Source organism: Carcharodon carcharias, chromosome 18 (assembly GCF_017639515.1).
Source record: "Carcharodon carcharias isolate sCarCar2 chromosome 18, sCarCar2.pri, whole genome shotgun sequence".
NCBI lineage: Eukaryota > Metazoa > Chordata > Chondrichthyes > Lamniformes > Lamnidae > Carcharodon > Carcharodon carcharias.
The window spans coordinates 24,085,588-24,104,758 of record NC_054484.1 but is presented as its reverse complement, the minus strand read 5'-3'; the positions used below and the strand labels follow the sequence as shown (position 1 = coordinate 24,104,758).

At 39.7% G+C, this 19,171-nt stretch overlaps 2 protein-coding genes across 2 annotated transcripts in view; one reads left to right on the top strand and one right to left on the bottom strand.

Annotated features, from left to right (window-relative positions):
• The window catches only part of get1 (guided entry of tail-anchored proteins factor 1), a 36,146-nt gene extending 23,031 nt beyond the window's left edge, over window positions 1-13,115 (bottom strand). Inside the window, exon 1 of the mRNA XM_041211725.1 lies at window positions 12,970-13,115. Coding sequence (XP_041067659.1) covers window positions 12,970-13,059 — 90 coding nt within the window. The 5' untranslated portion in view covers window positions 13,060-13,115. The remainder of the gene's footprint in view (window positions 1-12,969) is intronic.
• Window positions 13,116-13,706: 591 nt separating this feature from the next.
• Window positions 13,707-16,774, top strand: LOC121290322 (non-histone chromosomal protein HMG-14-like). Its single transcript, XM_041210638.1, has 6 exons — window positions 13,707-13,900; window positions 14,738-14,761; window positions 15,327-15,359; window positions 15,449-15,499; window positions 15,578-15,682; window positions 15,757-16,774. The coding sequence occupies exons 1-6, from the start codon at window positions 13,886-13,888 to the stop codon at window positions 15,793-15,795; spliced, it is 267 nt and encodes an 88-aa protein (XP_041066572.1). The 5' UTR covers window positions 13,707-13,885; the 3' UTR covers window positions 15,796-16,774.
• The last annotated feature ends 2,397 nt before the right edge of the window (window positions 16,775-19,171 follow it).

The window sequence follows — 19,171 nt, the reverse complement described above, 5'->3', positions numbered from 1 at the left end:
CATCCAAAACTCTGCTGCCCTATCCTAACTCACATCAAGTGTGATCGTTGGGCTATACTGGCTCCAGATCCACATTACCTCAATTTTTAAATTCTCACTCTTGTTTTCAAATCTCCCCACAGCCTTGCTCCTCTCTCTCAGATTAACCAACAGCTGCACCAAATAGCTCCCAAGGCTTCTTCAAACCCTAGCTGCTCAGGGCCTGCTAACAGCAGCACCCTTTCATAAAACCATAGAAAAGTTATGGTGCAGAAAAAGAGGCCATTCAGCCCATTGTGTTTGCACCAGCCAGCGAAAAAAAAAGAAATGAGATGCTCATTTTTAACCCCACTTTCCAGCATCACGTCCATAGCCTTGCGGGTTATAGCACTTCAGGTGCAGATCCAGGTACCTTTGAAATGAGTTGAGTGTTTCAGCCTCAACCACCAGTGTGAACAGTGAATTCCAGATGCCCACTACCCTCCGGATATAAAGGTTTTTCCTCATGTCCCTTCTAATCCTTCTATCAAACAGCTTAAATCTATGCCCCCTGGTAATTGACCTCCCAGCTAGGGGAAACAGGTTTACCCCATTTAGGCCCCTCAATTCTGTGCACTTCCATTAGGTCACCTCTCAATCTCCTCTATTCAAAAGGAAAACAGCCCTAGCCTATCCAATCTTTCATCCAAGCTGCAATTTTCAAGCCCTGATAACATTCTTGTAAATCTCCTCTACACTTTCTCCAGGGCAATTATGTCTTTCCTGTAACGTGGCGACCAGAACTGAATACAAAATTTCAGCTGTGGCCTAACCAGTATGTTATACAGTTCCTTCATTACATCCCTGCTTTTGTATTCAATACCTCATCTAATAAAGGAAAGCTTTCCATATGTTTTCTTGACCACATTATCCACCTGTCCTGCCACCTTCAAGGACATTTGGACATGCACTCCAAGGTGTCTCACTTCCTCAACTACTCTCAATATCCTCCTGTTTATGGAGTAATCCCTTGCTTTGTTTGCCCTCCCCAGCTGCATTACCCACACTTTTCCGGATTGAATTCCATTTGCCACTTTTACACCCACTTAACCAAACCATTGATATGAATCTGGAAACAATAGCTATCCTCTTCACTATCAGCCAATTTTTCTGTCATCTGCAAATTTCCCAAATATGCCTCCCACATTTAAGTCCAAATTGTTAAGATATAAAACAAATAGCAAGGGCCCCAACACAACTCTGTGGAACACCACAGGAAACCGCTTTCGATTCCCAAAAACATCCTTCGACCATTACCATTTGTTTCCTGCCGCTGAGCCAATTTTGGATCCAACTTGCCACCTGCCTCTGGATCCCATGGGATCTCAATTTTTTGACCAGTCTGCCAAATGGGACCTTGTCAAATGCCTTAAAATCCATGTAGACAACATCCATTGCACTACCCTCATCAATCCTCCTGGTCACTTCCTCAAAAAACTCAATTAAGTTAGTAAGACACAATCTTCCCCTAACAAAACCATGCTGACTATCCCTGATCAATCCCTGCCTGAGTGACAGTTCATCCTGCCTCAAAATTGATTCAAATAATTTGCCCACCAGCAAAGTCAGACTGACTAGCCTGTAATTTTCTAGCCTATCCCTTGAACTCTTTAAATATTGGTACAATGCTCGCAGACCTCTAATCCTCTGGTACCTCACCTGTATCTAGTAAGGATTGGAAAATGATCCACAAAGCATCCACTATTTCCTCCCTGGCTTCCTTCAACAACCTGGGATACAAACCATCTGGCCCTGGTGATTTATCCATCTTCAAGGATATTTGTCCCTCCAGTACCTCCCCTCTCATTATGCTTATTGTATATAATATTTCACACTCCTCCTCTTGAACTAGAATGTCTGCATCACCCCTCTCCTTAGTGAAGACAGAGACATAGTACTCATTGAGAACCCTGCCCACATCTTCAGCATAAACGTATAAGTTACGATGTACATCTCTGATTGGCCCTATCCTTTTTTTAGTTATTCTCTTGCTCTTAATGTACTGGTAAAATATATTTGGGTTTTCTTTGATTTTACCTGCCAATATTTTTCACATCCTCTCTTGGCTTTCCTAGTTTCCTTTTTTACGTCACTCTTGTATTTCCTATACTCCTCTACACTTTCTACAGTTTAAGCTTTCTGTGATTGTCATAAGCTTTCCTTTCCTGCTTTATCCTACCCTGTATGCTTCTGGATAACCACGGGGCTCTAGATTTGGCAGTGCCACCCTTTTTCTTTGTGGGGACATGTCTACACTGTGCCCATAGAATCTCGCGTTTGAATGCCTCCCACCGATTTGACATCATTTCCCTTCTAATAGCTGTACCCAATCCACTTTCGCCAGTTCACCTCTCAGCTTTGTAAAATTTGTCTTCCCCCAATTTAGAACTTTTACTCCTGCTCTATCGCTGTCCTTTTCCATAATGATGCTAAATCTAATCATATTATGGTCACTATCTCCAAAAAGGTCTGCCAATGCTACTTCATCCACTTGCCCAGCTTAATTTCCCAAGACTAAATCTAGAAATCCGCCCCTCTTGTTGAGCTTGCTACGTGTTGGCTGAAAAAGTTCTCTTGAATGCAGTTCAAGAATTGTGCACTCTTCATATTGTTTGTATCCCAAACGATATTAGGTTAGTTGACATCCCCAGCTATTACTGCCCCACTGTTTTTGCACTCAAATTTGTTTATATATTTGCTCTTCTAACTCCCTTCCAATATTTGGGGGTCTATGGTACACTCCGAGCAGTGTGGCTGCCCCTTTTTTTTTTTTTCGGAGCTCGACCCATTCGACCTCATTTTATAAAAAGCAAAACACTGCTGATGCTGGAAATCGGAAATAAAAACAGAAAATGCTGGAAAAACTCAGGTCTGACAGCATCTGTGGAGAGAGAAGTAAAGTTAACGCTTTGAGTCTGTATGACCCTTCTTCAGGGCTCATTTGATACCTTATTTAGTATATCATTCCTCTTCACAGCTGTAATTGGTTCTTTAGCCAATAATGCTACACCCCCCCCCCCCAACTTTTTTTTTTAAAATCACCCCCTCTATCCTGCCTGAAAACACTAAATCCAGGGATGTTGAGCTGCCATTTTTGCCCCTCTTTAAGCCAAGTTTCTGTTATAGCAATACCATGTTGTCCTGCATCTATCTGTGCCCTCAGCTCATTAGCTTTATTTGCTATACTCCTTGCATTTATATATACACCTTTTAACACTGCCAAATTCCTGTGCTGCACATTTTTTAACCTGTGCTTCTTCTGCCTTTCTTCTTGTCACTAGTTCTCCACCTCCTGTTCCCTGCTCTGAATTTGCCCTGAGGTTCCCAGCCCCCTGCCAATCTAGTTTAAACCCCCCCACCCAACAGCACCAGCAAATCTCCATGAGGATATTCATTCCATTCCTGCTGCCGTGTAGACTGCCCAGCTTGTACAGGTCCCAACTTCTCCAGAACCAGTCCTAATGCCTCAGAAATCTGATGCCCTCCCTCCTAGACCAGCTTTCCAGCCACGAGTTCAATCGCTCAATTCTCCTATTTCTATACTCACTTGCACGGGGACTGGGAGTAATCCTGAAAATTACTGAATTAGAGGTACTACTTTTCAATTTCCTTCCTAGCTCCCTGAGATCTGCTTTCCTACCCAAGTCATTGGTACCAACATGGACCATGAACTCTAGCTGATAACCACCCCCCAGAAGAATATCTTGCAGCCGTTACGTGACATCCTTGACCCTGGCACCTGAGAGGCAACATACCATTCTAGAGTCATGTCTACAGCCACAGAAACGCCTGTCTGCTCACCTTATTAACAAATCCCCTAACACTACTGTTCTTCCTCCTCCCCTCCTGTACAGCAGAGCCGCCTGTGATGCCACAAACCTGGCTCTCACTGCACTCTAAGGAACCAATGCCCTCACCAGTATCCAAAATGGAAAACCAATTGTAAGCAGGATCCCTGCACCACCTGTCTAATTCTCTTGGACCGCCTGGCGCACACCCATTCCCTTTCTGCCTCCAGGCTCCAAGCCGTGGTGTGGCCACCTCTCATGTGTTATCCACTTAGCCTCGTGAGTGCATCACTGTGACTCCAGCTGCCACTGAACTCCAAAACCCAGAGCTCAAGGTTTTGCAGCAGGTGACACTTCCTTCGCATGATCGTAAAGACACTACATAAATGCAAGTCTTTCTTTTCAATCACTTCATTTTTATATTCAATGCCTCAGAAACTACATCTTATTTCCCTTGTTATAGTTTTTCTACCTTAGACCTGCATATCTGCACTCCTGGATATGTACAAGAATATTATTGTTTAAAATACACTTCTTTTAGCCTTTTTCTTGAAAAAGACTGAAGAACATTTACCAAATTAGAATCGGGTTGGAAGTAGCAAAATAAGTCAAAGATAATTTGCTGGTATTAGAAATTAGCAATCTGTTCGTGGAATTTTTTTTCCATCAAAATCACTTTCTGCCTCAACTGATAAAGAGGTTTGGCTTTCAGGTCAGGGAGGCTGATTAAAACCCTAGGAATATCCGTACTCACTTCTTGGGAAAGGCCAGGGCAGAATGGTATCCTTGCTCACATGGTCAGACCTTTGTTTTCCCCAACTACACAGTGACCAGAGCACAATACCTCAACTATATCAATGCTACACCTTTTGGCTTCAAATTGTAAACCCTGCTTTGCGTATGCCAGGATGGTATGGGAGAGAATTATGCAACCAAATATGACAATGTCATCAAATGAATGCTCCTACATAATCCCCAATCCTTGTCAGAATGGAAACCAGGACTTGGCAATATCTTCTACATTCTGAAAGGCATGGCTATAAACACCGAGCCCCAATAGCACAGCAAATTCAGAATGAATGGGCTCTGTGCATAATGACACCTGCCAAGAACCTCTGGTCAGCTCTGAATTTGCCAGATACTTAACATTTCCTACCACTTTAAGGATCTGTTTCACGAGGCTTACCATAGGCACAGGGACGTGTCAGGTAATTTAGGATCCATTAATCAATGTTCCCCGCTTGTTCATAATTTATCCATGTTCCAGAATAATGGTGAATCTAGTTTATATAGTTTTCTCTTAATATGGAAAAATATATTGGACATGAGAAGTCAAAATTAAGTGAACAGAATAAAAATAAAGGCTGGAATTAACAGGACATCTTGTTGCATCATAAAGACAATCCCTCGAGCTTCAGACAATGAATTAAGGTGCAGTGACAACTGTCACTGAACAGCCACTTTTGTACACAACAGCATTCTGCTAACAGGAAATGAAAACCAGAAGACACACTGACCAGAAAAATTCTCACCTTATCAAATTGTTCCATGAGAACTTTTAACATCCATCTGAACCGTTGGAATGGATTTAACTTCTCACCTCAATGTCTCATTCATTAGAACAACATTTTTTTAGTACTGCAATGCAGTGTCTTCCAAGATTGATGCTGAGCCCAGCCCAGTGCAGTACTGAAGAATTGCTGTACAGTTGGTGTGGTCTTTCAAGCAAGATACTAAACCAAACCTGCGACCGCCTCTCTGGTAGGTGTCAAAGATCCAAAGCACGGCTCAAAGAGCAGCAGAAATCTCAGGCCATCTAACTGCTTAAACATTATGCATTTGAATGAGGAGATCTGAGACTATTTCTTAGCAAGAAAACTTGAATACGATTCCACTAAATACCGAAGAAACCCCGAAATAAATATTGAAAATGGTGGAAATATTTCAGCGGCCCAGGCAGCCTCTGTGGAGAGGGAAATGGTTAATGTTTCAGATTGATGGGTTTTTGGCAGAACTGTTTCTTTAACCAATTCCAGGGTCAGATTTATGTGGTTTCATACCTAAGTAATTCTTTAAAGCAGTTTGGTACTAATCATATGATATGCACCATTTCCCTTATCTAATCTAGCAACTACACAAATAGCATCCCAATTTCTGCAAGTGACAACTTAAAGCTAAGAAACCACTGCAAAAACACCGCACAAAATAATGCAGTTTTGTACACAGGGTCTACAAGAGAGTCTCCTGTTGGAGGACATTACTAAACAAAGACAGACAACCAAGCCAAATTAAATCATGATCAAAGTCAAATGCCAATCAAGGTTGATAAAGGTGATTTCATGCAGCACCCACCAATTACAGAAAAATAAGATGACATGTGAGCATTTAGAATGAAGAGGTTACTGCAGATGCTACATATAGTTTTGCAAAGTAGAGATTGTGTATGATAAATTTGTGGTCAAGTGTTTTTGAAGATGTGATTAGCATGTTGGTTGAAGGAGACCCAGTAGGTAGCGATTATTTGGATTTCCAAAAGGCTTTTGATAAAATGTCATGAGGGACAGAAAGGAAATTAAGTCACAAAATACAGGCATTGAAATGGAAATATGAATCACTGAAAAGTTGGCTGGTTAGCTGAAGGGCCACAAGTAAATTTTAAAAAAGGTGTTTAAACTTTGGTTGAGACATAATTTCCTCCAATTAAATATCTGGAAAGCAAATCCCATTGTTTTTGGCTCCCATCACATCTGTACAAAAACCACTGATTCTCGTCCATTTCCCTGGTCACCGTTTTAGGTGGAACCAAAACATTTACAACCTGATTTGACTTGAAATAAGTATTCAGCCCGACAAATTATTTATCATAGACTGCCTCCTACCACCTCCATAACAACCTTCCCTACCTCAGCTTGGCTGTTGCAAAAACCCTCATACATGCCTTCGTTACCTCCAGCCAGAAACACGCCAATGGTGCCCTGGTCATACTCCCATCCTCCATACACCAATTCATCCAAAATTCTGCTGCCTTCATCATAACCCACACCAAATTCTATTCATCAATCACTCCTCTAATACATATATTGACTCCCAGTTCCCTAACGCCAAGTTTAAAATTATCATTGTGTTTAAATTCCTTGTCTCATCCCTCCCATCTCTGTAATCTTCACCAGTCCTACAACTCTCCAAAAGCTCCAACGTACTGTACATCTTGAATTCCCTTTGCCCCACCATTGAAGGGTGTGTCCTCAGCCAACTAGGCCCCAAGCTCTGAAAATCCCTCCCTAAATCTCTTTCTTCCTCTCTTCCTTTGAGACCAGCCTTAAAACTCTTTGACCAAACTTTTGGTCCCCCTTAATATTTCTGTCGGCTTAGTGAGTTTTGGCCGATTATGCTTATGTGAAGCACCTTGGGACATTTTCCATATAAAGTCACTACATAAATGCAAGCTGTTGTTCTCATACATCATGAGTGCTGTGTTCTAAGTTTCATTAATGATTGCATTAAAATTGCAGAGCCATATGCTGGAAGAGAACACACCACAAAATGAATTTGGATAGATTGGGGAAATAGACCCCAAGATTGTCCATATCAAATGACATTTGCTAATCTACAAGAATGCACATAATAAAGGCAAGCATGTAACAAGAGTGAATGCTGGGTAAAGATCTGTAAATGATCATTGCTGCCTTAAGGTTAAAAGTGTCAGGAGATCAGAGCCAAAATCAAACAGGGCTCTGGGCTGTAATATGATTCATTACAAAACTATAACATTATACAGACTCCTCTTAAGTTATTTGAATTTTTTTCAACACTCTCACTTCAATATGTTATTTACATTGTCTAATTCAAATTATTGGAGAATTTGATTTTTTTTTAAATGCCAGAAAGACTGGAGTCAATGACATTAGTTTCAGTATTACCACATTTGGAATACTGAATCCAGCTTTGGTTCTCCACCACCTCAAAGTTCATTGCAATCAAGAGTCAAAGATGGAAACAATCACTGAATTGTTGTTACAACACAGAATTCGGCACATTATGTCTGTGTGGGTTATCCATTGGAGGAATTTACCTAGTGCCAGTTCCCACCATAGAAGTCACTTTTCCCCCATTAACTATTCTTACTCTGGATTGTTCTTTGTCCTTTTCCATAGCCAGCCTAAACTTTATGATACAATGATCACTGTCCCCTAAATATTTCCCTACTGCCACTCAATCCACTTGGCCCACCTCATTCCCAAGAACCAGGTTGAGCAGTGCAACCTTTCTTATTTGACTGGAAACTGTGGAAAATTCTCCTGAACACGCTCAAGGAACTCTTGCCCCTCTTTGCCCTTTACACTATTATCCCAGCCTATGATCAGATCATCAAAGTTACCCCATTATATCTACTCTATAGTTCTTGCTCCTCTCTAATTTCCTTGCAAATTTGTTCCTCTACATTTTTCCCCACTAGTCAGTGGCCTGGTTACACCAAGCAATATAATTGTTGAGCTCCTTAGCTCTAGCCAGATTCTGTCCTTGACTCCTCTGGGACATACTCTCTCTCCAGCTCTGCAATGGTCTCCTTAATCAGTACTGCCACCCCTTCCCTATCTTTTCTGAACATATTGTATCCAGGAACATTTAATACTCAGTCCTGCTCTTATTTGAGCCAGTTCTCTTATAAGCCACATCATATTTCTATGTGTTATCTGTATCTATAACTCACCTATCTTATTTTAGGCAGATGCTTTCCTTGCAATCAGTGAGCTATAGACTTGGGTTTGTACTCTCTCGCATGTGCACTCACTGGACAATTAGGCAACAATATGTTCTAATATTTATTTAATGCATTGAAATTATAGAAGTAAACAGTGTGTAAAATTAGGTGCCAATCAGATGGGGAAGCAGAAGGCAAGGTTGGCAACGTCCAGAAATTTTACTTTTCCAGAGGGTGGTCAAAGCTGTGGAGCATGCTGGAGGAGATGGTGGAGATCAGTTCCCAGCAGTCTATTACAAATTGGTGTAATCGTAGACACTAGCTCCAGTTCAATGGTACCAGTCACTCCTATAAGTGATCTGAGCATTTTACTTTTACTGGGTATTGGCTTAACATTGCCCTTTAACTTACACTCCTGAGTTACAATACTGTACAGCTAAAGGGCCCCTTGTAATTTTAGTTAGGATATTAGTTTCTTGATGAGATGAAGTTTAATAATAGATGTTTGAGCTGTATTATTTCAAAACAATTGAACATTACTGCGCTGCAGTAATGGTCAGGTTTCTTTTAGCGAAACATCTGTACACAGTCTAATGTTGAAAACAGTGAGTGGTCTAAGAAGTCAAAAGGTATTAGACAGGCAGGTGGTACTATTAAGTATAGTGCTACTGACTAAGGATTGAAATTCAGGGGCAGAACTAATAATTGCACAATAGGCCCTCACTCAACACAAAAACCCAAAACATCAGCCTTTATGTATAAAATGATACTACCAAGAAACCATCACTTTTCCAAGGGATGGAGGTGGCAGTAGCAAAGGCAGCATTTATTACCCATCTCTAATTGCCTTTGTAAAGGCAGCATGAGCCTCCTTCATGAACCACGGAGTTCATACATGTTCCCATGTGTCTGCAGGCCTTGTCCTTCTAGGTGGTAAAGGTCATGGGCTTGGAAGAAGCTGGTCGGAGAATACTTGGTGAGTTGCTACAGCGAGTCTTTTGGATGCTACACACTGGAAGGAGGGAATGTTCAGGGTGATGGATAGAGATATCAATCTAGTGGGCTTTGTCCTACATGGTAATAAAAGGAAAATACTGCAGATGCTGGAGATCTGAAATAAAAGCAAAAAAGTGCTGGAAAAACTTAGCAGGTCTGGCAGCATCTGTAGAGAGAGAAACAAAATTAACATTTGATTCCAATATGGCTCTTCTTCAGAACTCTTTTTCAATTTTCTTCTGAACAAGAGCGCATAAATAAGGCAATTGTTAAAAGACAACATGAGAATAAAATGTTACACAAGGACTGGTTAGAATTTTCAATGCACTGCTTGATAGCAGTGGAAACAGTTTCAATACTAGTTTTCAAACTATTCCATGAATCAATAAGATGTCAGCTAGTTACAATGTTAACTACCTACCATTTCAAAAAGTTTGTGAATACAGTACATTTTTTTGAAAAAAAGTTAGCAATCCTTTTCCCCGCCAATTCCATTCCTACAGACAGATGACAAACAGGATAGTCTTTCAAAAAGGCATGAGATGGATTTCTGGAAAATGAAGTGACCACAACATATAGAAGAGCAAGTAATTCTGGAAAATTGTTCAGTCTGACATTGAAACTTGGGAGCAGAGGGATTTTTTTTTTTAGGACTCCTGAATTAGTTACACATCTCCAGCTTCTTCCTCTCAGGAGACAGCTGAAGGACTAACAAGTTGCTTGACAGGCATGAAATCAGCCAAAGGATAGGGCTAACACATATGGCATCAATGGCCTTCTCTCATTGTGGATTCATAAATGCAGACAGTTATACTAACAGTTTTCTAATTTACTGCTTTATGAAGGCAAACTAAATCAGGCTTTAAATATAATCCAATGAACACTTTGAATACACAGTACCAAGTGGTCATTAACCAGTTCTGATACAATGTAAAATACAGAGAGAGGTCCTATGATCACTCAGTTAAGTTTAAAACTGGTTACTTCCCATTACCTGGTAGCATCCACAGTTGCTTTGGCACAACTGTTATTAGAATTTGACCACCTGATTAACATGTCAGTGTTTGCTCTGACTGGCTGAATTTCACAAGAAACTAAATGTCAACCCAAGTTTTCCCATTCCAGAATATAAATGATCCAGATAAAAAAATAAATGCAGCACCATAGATTTCCAACAGCAGAATTCATCAGTGGCAATGTTTCAAGAGAATGAAAATGACTGTTACACTTTAAAAGAAAACCCCAGTGGACTAACATTCCTGTTACCCTATCAAGCCACCATTTGCAACAGTTAGGCTGAGCCACAGAATGTTAGGGCACGCCTGTAGTGAAGGCAGTACTTAGAAAGCTGAGGGGGATACAGCTGACTCACAAGTAGAACAGCCACTTTGATGCATTGGTCAAAACAGAAAAACTACTGTGGACTGCTTTGAAGTATCTTCTTTAGGAATGTGCAAATCTCAAAACAATTCTCTGACCCAGATCCAGCTCCTTCAATAATCTTACAATCTTCACAAAAGTTTTAGTAGCACACTATTTTTATACTACATCCTCTTGCAATCTGAAAACAAATCTGAAAAAATATTCACCTCATTAAATAAACATTCAGCTGAGTCCACTGAAGACCCCGAAATGTTACAACAGATGGCAGCCAGCTATGCCTCCCCATCAATGTCACCAGGCATATGGTGGGACTTGTCCTATCCCTTCCTACATGCCATTAGTAGACTGAACATTTCTGGGGAGGGAAGCAAATTAGCATCTATATATTTTGAAGATACAATACACTTTCTGAAAAAAAACTATCCTACATGATCACATATTTCTGCCACACAACTATTAATTTCAAAATGCAGCAAAGAAAAATGGCTTCAAAAAGTTTTCTGAATAAAGTTAACACACTTATCAGGTAACTGAAACCTTGATCCTTTTCCCAAAATTACTACCAGGAATCTTGCGTTCTGGACCTTCAGGTACTTGTAAAATGCAATTTTGTGTTACGGGCGCATCTTACACCACTTCTCAATTAAATTCAAGTAGAGGCATACACCAAGTTTAGGAACAAAAAATATTACGTGTCAACATGTTCAGCAGGACAAACATGCCCCACACAATGTTTGACACCTATTGTGCTACGAGATCTGTTTTTGCATAAAATTATGAAAGTCTTCATTCAACGATGTTAAACCATTTTTCCCTCTTTTGGAAGCAGATTACTGTCATACTATTGTCAGTTTTACTGTGTATGCTTGAATTTTCACCAAATAAAAAAGCTATGACAAATTATATAGTTTTATGCCGTCATTTCATCCTAACACTTGAATTACTTTTGTTGGGGGGGGGGGGGAAGAAATAGGATGCAGAGGAAAAATTAGCAGTTTGTCCTCCTAGTTGAATAATTTTGATTGTGAAAATGGTTGAAGCCAATTACAAATTCAGTTGACTTAAGCTTAGAGTTACAATCCTTATTTCACTTTTAAAAACAGATCAGGTGAATTTGCTCTTCAGAAATTTTCACTTTCCAGTGATTGTCAATTTTAAATAAGCATAAAATTGCCAGACTCTTCCTACTTTGGATGTTTGAAGAAATTGATTTAAGTTTGCCTCCAGATTCAATCTGTGCTTTCAAGTGACAATATTGCACATACTCATTTAAACAACATCTGAACCCATAGAATTGATTAAAACTAAACAGGCAGAACATTTTAATTATGTCATTACATTATCCACCATTTAAAGTCTTAATTTCTGAAAATATTAGCTGCTCAGTTTAACACAATACCTTGTGTTAAACTGAACATATATATTTGATATATTTATATGGTAATTACCGTCTGGATTTTCTATAAAAACAATTTTAAATGTTGTACTTCCAGTTTTTGTGATCAGCTTTATCCCTCTTCCCTAACCTACAAAATAAGTAAAGCCACAAAATAGACCCACAATAAGAGCGAGTTATACAAAATTTCAGTCTTCAGAGAGTAGATATGGCCTTCCATCAAGACACGTTTCTCAGGCTATTGGTAGGGACTCACCAATCCAAGGCAAACCCCTTCGTTTTGGGCTTAACTTAATAGGTCACAAGAATCATTAATTTTAGTTTACGGACACACCTTTCCCTACAAATCTTACTCATTCCAAATAATCCTAGCTCCATTTATATAAATCACCAGCGACTCGGGTGCTGTTCAAAAGGAACTCGTCGCTAATTTTGCTTGGAATGCATTTTATTTTATTTTTTGTACGGAACAGCAAACTATTAACATCATAAAAAGGTTCCTTCCAAAACTTGACTATGTTTTCCGCTTCTGGTTAAATATTTTTCTTCACTGCAATGTCAGTAGAGGAGGTAGGAGGAGGTTGAGAGGAGGGGGGGTTGACATTATAATTTGAAATGGTGGTACATTGCATTGAAGAAATAACCTGACCGCTATCGTTGGTCTAGGCTTGCAAAAGGATACTTACAAGTAAGGAGAGGGTCGGCAGCAGCATCTTGAACAGACTGCATAGCAGAACTGAACCAAGCACTAACAACCACGCATAGCTCTCCGCCATGTTGCTAATATTTAACCCCACCCCAAAAAAAAGACACGACAAGAGCGGAGTTAAACTCCAGTCATTCCTCTCAAATGGACATCAACAGCAACCCCCCCCCCTCCCAAACCCAACCACTAATTTAAAGGACTTTGCCTTGTCAATTGGTCGATTTAAGTGTGAGATAACTAGAGAGAGAGATGGGATACAATGGATTTGAAATCAGTGGAGATTTTTTTTTAAATTAAGAGAAACGGATAGGTTTCATGGTGCCTTTGTTGAAGGCAGCAAAAAACCCCCCCAATCTCCATATGAGAGGACAGACAGCTCCAATCAGCAAAGCTCCCTTCACTGTACGCCCGCCTCGCAACCGAACATGAAAAAGGCTGGGGAAGGGAGGGGGGGGTTGATGGTGGTGATGGTGGTGGAGGGGAAGGAGGAGGAGGAGGAGGAGAGATGGGGGTGGGGCGGGGCTGCAGCATGATTGAAGGCGCGCCAACACCAATCGGGTTGCTCGTTATGGTTTGAATGCCTGCTAATAAGCCGGGGCGGCCAATCAGCGGCGGGAGCCCATTGTCACGTTCGTTGACATTGAGTAAAGGAACGAATCTGGTTCGAACTAGTTGGTTTGGATGTATTAACGTTCCATAGTTGTATTGTAACAAGGTAGTTGTATAGGATTCGGGGGGCTGCCTGCACAACTTGAATGTTTCAGGACTGCAATCTGTTTGCCTTCGCGTTTTTTTTTTATTTTCCTCCGCCGGCCGCCCCCCCCCCTCCCCCCCTTACCTAAATTTTAATTTTTCGTTATAACATTTTATTTTATTAAAGAAAAAGCTTTCCAAACATGCCTAAGAAGGCGGTGAGTAGTTTTAATTTCGTTTTTTTTTCCTTTAAAGAGGGAATAAGCGGATTTTCCAAAAAAGAGAGGGGGGGTGTGTGAAAGAAATTGCGAGTGTTTTGACTTTTGCGCGTAATTGTATTCAGAATTCTGCGGTGTTTTCGGGCAAGGAATTTAATGGCGCATCGTATTTTTTTAAAATTTCCTGTTGTGGTGAAGTAAATCGGATTGTTTTTTTAAAAAACAAAAAAAATCTGGAGCGATCTGTTTGGTAAAGGAGCACGCCGCAAAAAAAAAAGCGCTTGCAAGAATTCTGTGATTCTGTGGAAGGTCAAAATCTTTTCAGTAAATGACTTAAACGGTGCGTTATTACCTCCCCGCACCAAAAATGTTTTCCTCCCCGTACCTTTTTTTTAGGCGGGCTTTTCCCGCAGACAAAGGGGGAGGGGAGGAGAGGAGGAGGAGGAGAGGAGGAGGGGGGAGGGGGGTTGGTAGGTAGTTGTAAAGAGCCATGTTGCTTTTAGGCTGTCGCTGCTCCACTCTGTAAACTGGCAGCTCCATTCAGAATCTCGAATGTTCTGTATAACCATTTAGAGTGGCGAGAATGCAACACGGAGTTCTGAAGTTCGTCCAGCAGGTTACAAATAGGCGGGAAGGATTTGCATTACGTCCCTTGCTGCGCTCTACATCCTCCCTCCGACGCGTCTGTTGCCTAGATCTTAGGGACTCTGTACTGTTTGCAAACACTTCAGCAGTACCATCCTTGTCCTGAAGGCTTTCTCTTCCTTTCCCTCCGTGACGTTGTTGTTGAGCTATTAAATTATTTATTTATTAACTGCCATATCTTTTATTTAACAGGCCTCTGATACAGTAATAGACAAAGTAAGATGCATTTTTATTACATTGCTGGCAAGATCGTACAGTTTTAGTCCATATGTTTGGTAGTTGGAGTTACAAAAGTCTGATGTGCCTTGTCTTAGATTGTAGTTATGCAACAGGCTTGATGTGTTTTGAAACATTAAAAGCTCATTACCTGCATACTATAAATATCTAGTTAAAATGACTAAAGGAGCTATCTAATCACCTTTACAAACGTCATAAGACTAATTTGAAATTATTTTATTTTGAAGCAATGTCATTGCCTCCTTCACCACTACTGAAAATATAAATTGCTTTGCTAGTTTTTTTCAGTTAAAGTGAAGTTATGCTGCCTTTCTTGTGTATGTGCTGCATTAATGCTGTTACTAAGAAAGTAAAAGTTGCCCAGAATCGATGGATTCTTGGCAGCTTCAATTTGACAACTGCATTTCCCCATAGTTGTTAAGCTCAGTTGCAGCAGAGACGTATTGATGTGTGTGTGCAAGTGACATATAAGTGCAAGTGTCAATCTTTGGGGAGAATGTGTATTTCTATTTTATAAACTTAGTAATGTTTTGTTCTCTTATAGTCCCTACCACAAAGTTCCATGCAATTGAGGAAGGTATGTTGTAAAGCAGATGTTCTTTTTTTTTCAATTCAAGTTAAGCTTTTTTTTTAAATGTGGCTGACTATTATCCTCTAACTTCTCAGAGACGTACAAAACCACCCAATGAAAACCCAAAAAAGAAACCGGCTGCTCAGGTGAGTTTTAGTTGTTTTTTCTAAATTCTGAAACATCTTTTTTCTGAAACAAGCCCTAGAACTGCTTTTCTTCTGCAGAAAAAAACCAAGGCCAGAGCAGCAAAAGCAAATCCCCCACAGGCTAATCAAGAAGCCACTGATGATTCTGTACCCGCAGAAAACGGTGAACGGAAAAACGACGAGGTAAATAAATTAATCAAAATGATCATATGAATTTTTGTTTACTTTGGATATTAATGCAAATTCATATTTTGCAGGCACCTGCTGCTGGAGAGAACGAAGCCAAGTCAGAATAACATCTGTCTTGTCCCTTATCTTTGGTCGATGTACCTCTTGTACAATTCAGAGGAATATTTTTATCAACTATTTTGTAAATGCAAGGTTTTAGTAGTTCAATAATAGGCAACACAATTTGAAATAGGAGGGAATCCCAGCACAACTACACCTGTTCTTCCTTCCGCCGCCACCCATTTTACATCTAAAGATGTTCATGTCTGTAAATGTTAATTTTTTTATATTAAAGATAAAAGAATTGTGTACTGGATGTTACAAGGATTTTACCATGAAATCCACAAACACACTATTGATATATATTAGTGAGTTTGAAAGCTTTGAAAGTCACTTTTTAATCCAGATATGACGTAACATTCCATGGGTGGAGACAGTTTGTTAACATGACTGTTGTGGACATTTAAGGGAAAAAAGTTTTAATTTTGGCTTTTTTGAAAAGATTCTAGACTCATTTGTATGTTAAACAACCTAAATGTTAGGTAACTTGTGTTCCCATTGTTTGAAATTTTAATAGATAACTTTGCCTAATAAAACCTGCTTTAGTCATGGATTTCCCTCAATCTGTGGCAATGTTGTCTTGGCTATATCTGTGATAGTGTTTCTTGGATTTCTCTTTTTTCTTCTGTGAAACTGCTGTGAATGGGTTCAGTAAGATAGTTTTGGGGGTTTATAGTGTGACTTGTCAGCAGTGTGAATAGGTGAAGTTGCCTACAGAAAAAGACTGACCACCATGGGTGCATAACAGGAGTGTTATACATATTTGGTCGATGTTTTGTCCCATAGTTACTGACATTGTTTTCAAAAACATCATGCTGAAAAGTCACTGGAACTTTAGAATTATGGTATTAACATTAAACTTACATGTATTGGAGGCATTCAGTTTCTATTTCGGTACAGGTTCTGTGTAGGATTGTACAGACTGTTCATAGCTGTATCTGTGTAATGGTGAATTTAAAAAAAAAATCAATAAAATACATGGCTTAAGTGTGGACTTTGTGGATTTTTAGGTTATGGAAATGGGCTGCTCTTTTTTCCAAAAACATTTATATTTGAGTTGGGTGTGGAACAATGATTTTAAGATAAGAAAAATAACTATTTACAATAATCTGCATTTAATAGAGCACTATTAAAATACTAAAAGGTTTCGAGGCACTTCATGGGAGCATTATTAAAGAATATTTGAAACTGAGCAACACCAGGAGATGTCAAAATGGTTGACCAAAGGCTTTGTCAAAGAGTTGGGTTTTAAAGCAATTCTTACAGGAGGATGGAGAGATTTGAGGAAGAAATTACATAGTTTAGGGCCTAGATAACTGGAAGCAGAGCTATCACTGGTAGCTTGAAGGTAATTGGGATGTAGAAGAGGCCAGCGTTGCAGGAACACAGTTTGTGGAGGGTTGTAGAAGTGGAGAACATTACTGAGCTTGGGAGGGGCTTGGCCACGGAGGGATTTGAACACTAGGATGTGAATTTTGAATTCAAGACACTTACACTGGCTCCCAGTTCATGCCAACAAGCACAAGTTTTGGATGAGCAGGACTTGTTGGCAAGTTCAGATACAGGCAACAGTTTCAAATAAGCTGAGGTTAATGGAGGGTGCAAGATTGGAGGCAAAGTCTAAACTAAGGGAATAAGTAATGTAGTTAAACATCTGATGAAAGTAGTTCAGTGAGGGATGAAAGTTTGCCTGGGTTGTGTGTGAAACAACTGAATGTCCCATATCAGCAATCCTATACTTAATACATGCGCACAAAGTAAAAGGATACCAGTGCAGTAGGGGTTTGTGTGGAAATTGAGATCTTAAGCATGTTTGGCCAAAACAGAACTTTATTTTCACACTGATATGGGAAGAAATTCATCACCAAAGTTGGAAGAAATGTCGCATGCAAATTCCAAGATCTACCTTGTACCTTTATACAAGTCTTGTGCAATCTTAAAGACTTAGTGATAGATTTGATACTATCCAATGTGGAAGTAATTGATGTGCTTTGGTGTTTTTAGTGGTAATTCTTGCAATCTTTATTTTTTCAATTGTGAAATGCTGAGTTCTCTTAGACTGATCTGGAGGGTTATAGTTCACAAATCTTAACATACATGAACTTGCAATTCATGTTTGTATCTTTCGTAATTTTCACTGATTTGAGATTATCTTGGCATGGTATTCCGTTTAGATTTCAGTTACCTCGGTAATCAGTAGAAGCTAAAGCATGCTGAAGAATATATAGAGGGTGAAACTACAAATTTGCTTTAAGACATTTATTAATACTGGGCAAGTTGTTCATTTGCACTAACAGCTCTCTTGTGTCTCAATTCTGTATGAACCCAATAGAAAGCAATAGTTGATAGAGCATGATAGGTGTCCAGACTTGTTCTTGAATGCTTTCCTACATTACACTTCTAAAGTGTAAAGTGACTATACTTTAAAAGTCTTAATTGACTGTAAAGTACTTAGGATGTCTAGTTCTGGAAGGCACTATATGAAGGCAAATCTTTGACTTTCATACAGGAATCATTGGCAAGCAATCAGGAGGGGGACTGAAGTGCATGAGTTTAAAATGAACTAGTTATCATTGGTTGGAAACAATTTGTTCAAGGAAGTTTTAATAAAACAAACAAAATTGTCTTCAGACTAACTCAAAACAAATGTGAAGGCTTGACAATTGGCTTCAAGCTTTGAGGAAGAACCAATTCTGTTCAGATTTGATAATTTTTAGTGTAGCAGGAATTCTCAACAACTTGCTTTGAGGCTGTTCAATTACATGAGATGGTTCAACCATATCAGTTCAGTTAAGTCATCAGCTGGAACCTGAAGTGAAAAAGAACATATTAGTTTTGGTTCCCAGTTAGCCTTCATTTTCTAATTCCAGTCTCCATGCAATAGTGTATAGATTACACAACAGATTGAGATGCAGTTTACAGTAATTTTTAAAATTTCTGCTACATCTTTGCTTGTTTCTCTTTTGCCCCATAAATCAATGTGCTCGATACAAGGCTGATGTGATGTGGGACTGCTTTTCGAATATATGGGAACAGTGCTGTGCAAACGAAAGATCCTGTAAACTGCAATTATTTACAGAAAGCTTTTCTGTTCATTACCCGAGGCTTACTGTCAGAGCCTTATCTAGATTTCAAGGCCAGTTTTTAAAAAAAAAATCCCTTTGCGGCTGTTGGGAGCTGAAACTCACCCATGACAGCAATCTAAGCCTAAGTATCATGGTAAGCGATGCTGATTGCTTTTATCTATGGAGTCAGCTTTCACAAACATGCTGATGAGACCCAGCTTTAATGTTTTTAATTCATTCTTGGGACATGAGCATTCTTGCCAACATTTGCCCTTGAGAAGGTAGGTGGGTCACCTTGAACCATGTAGCCCATGTGGTG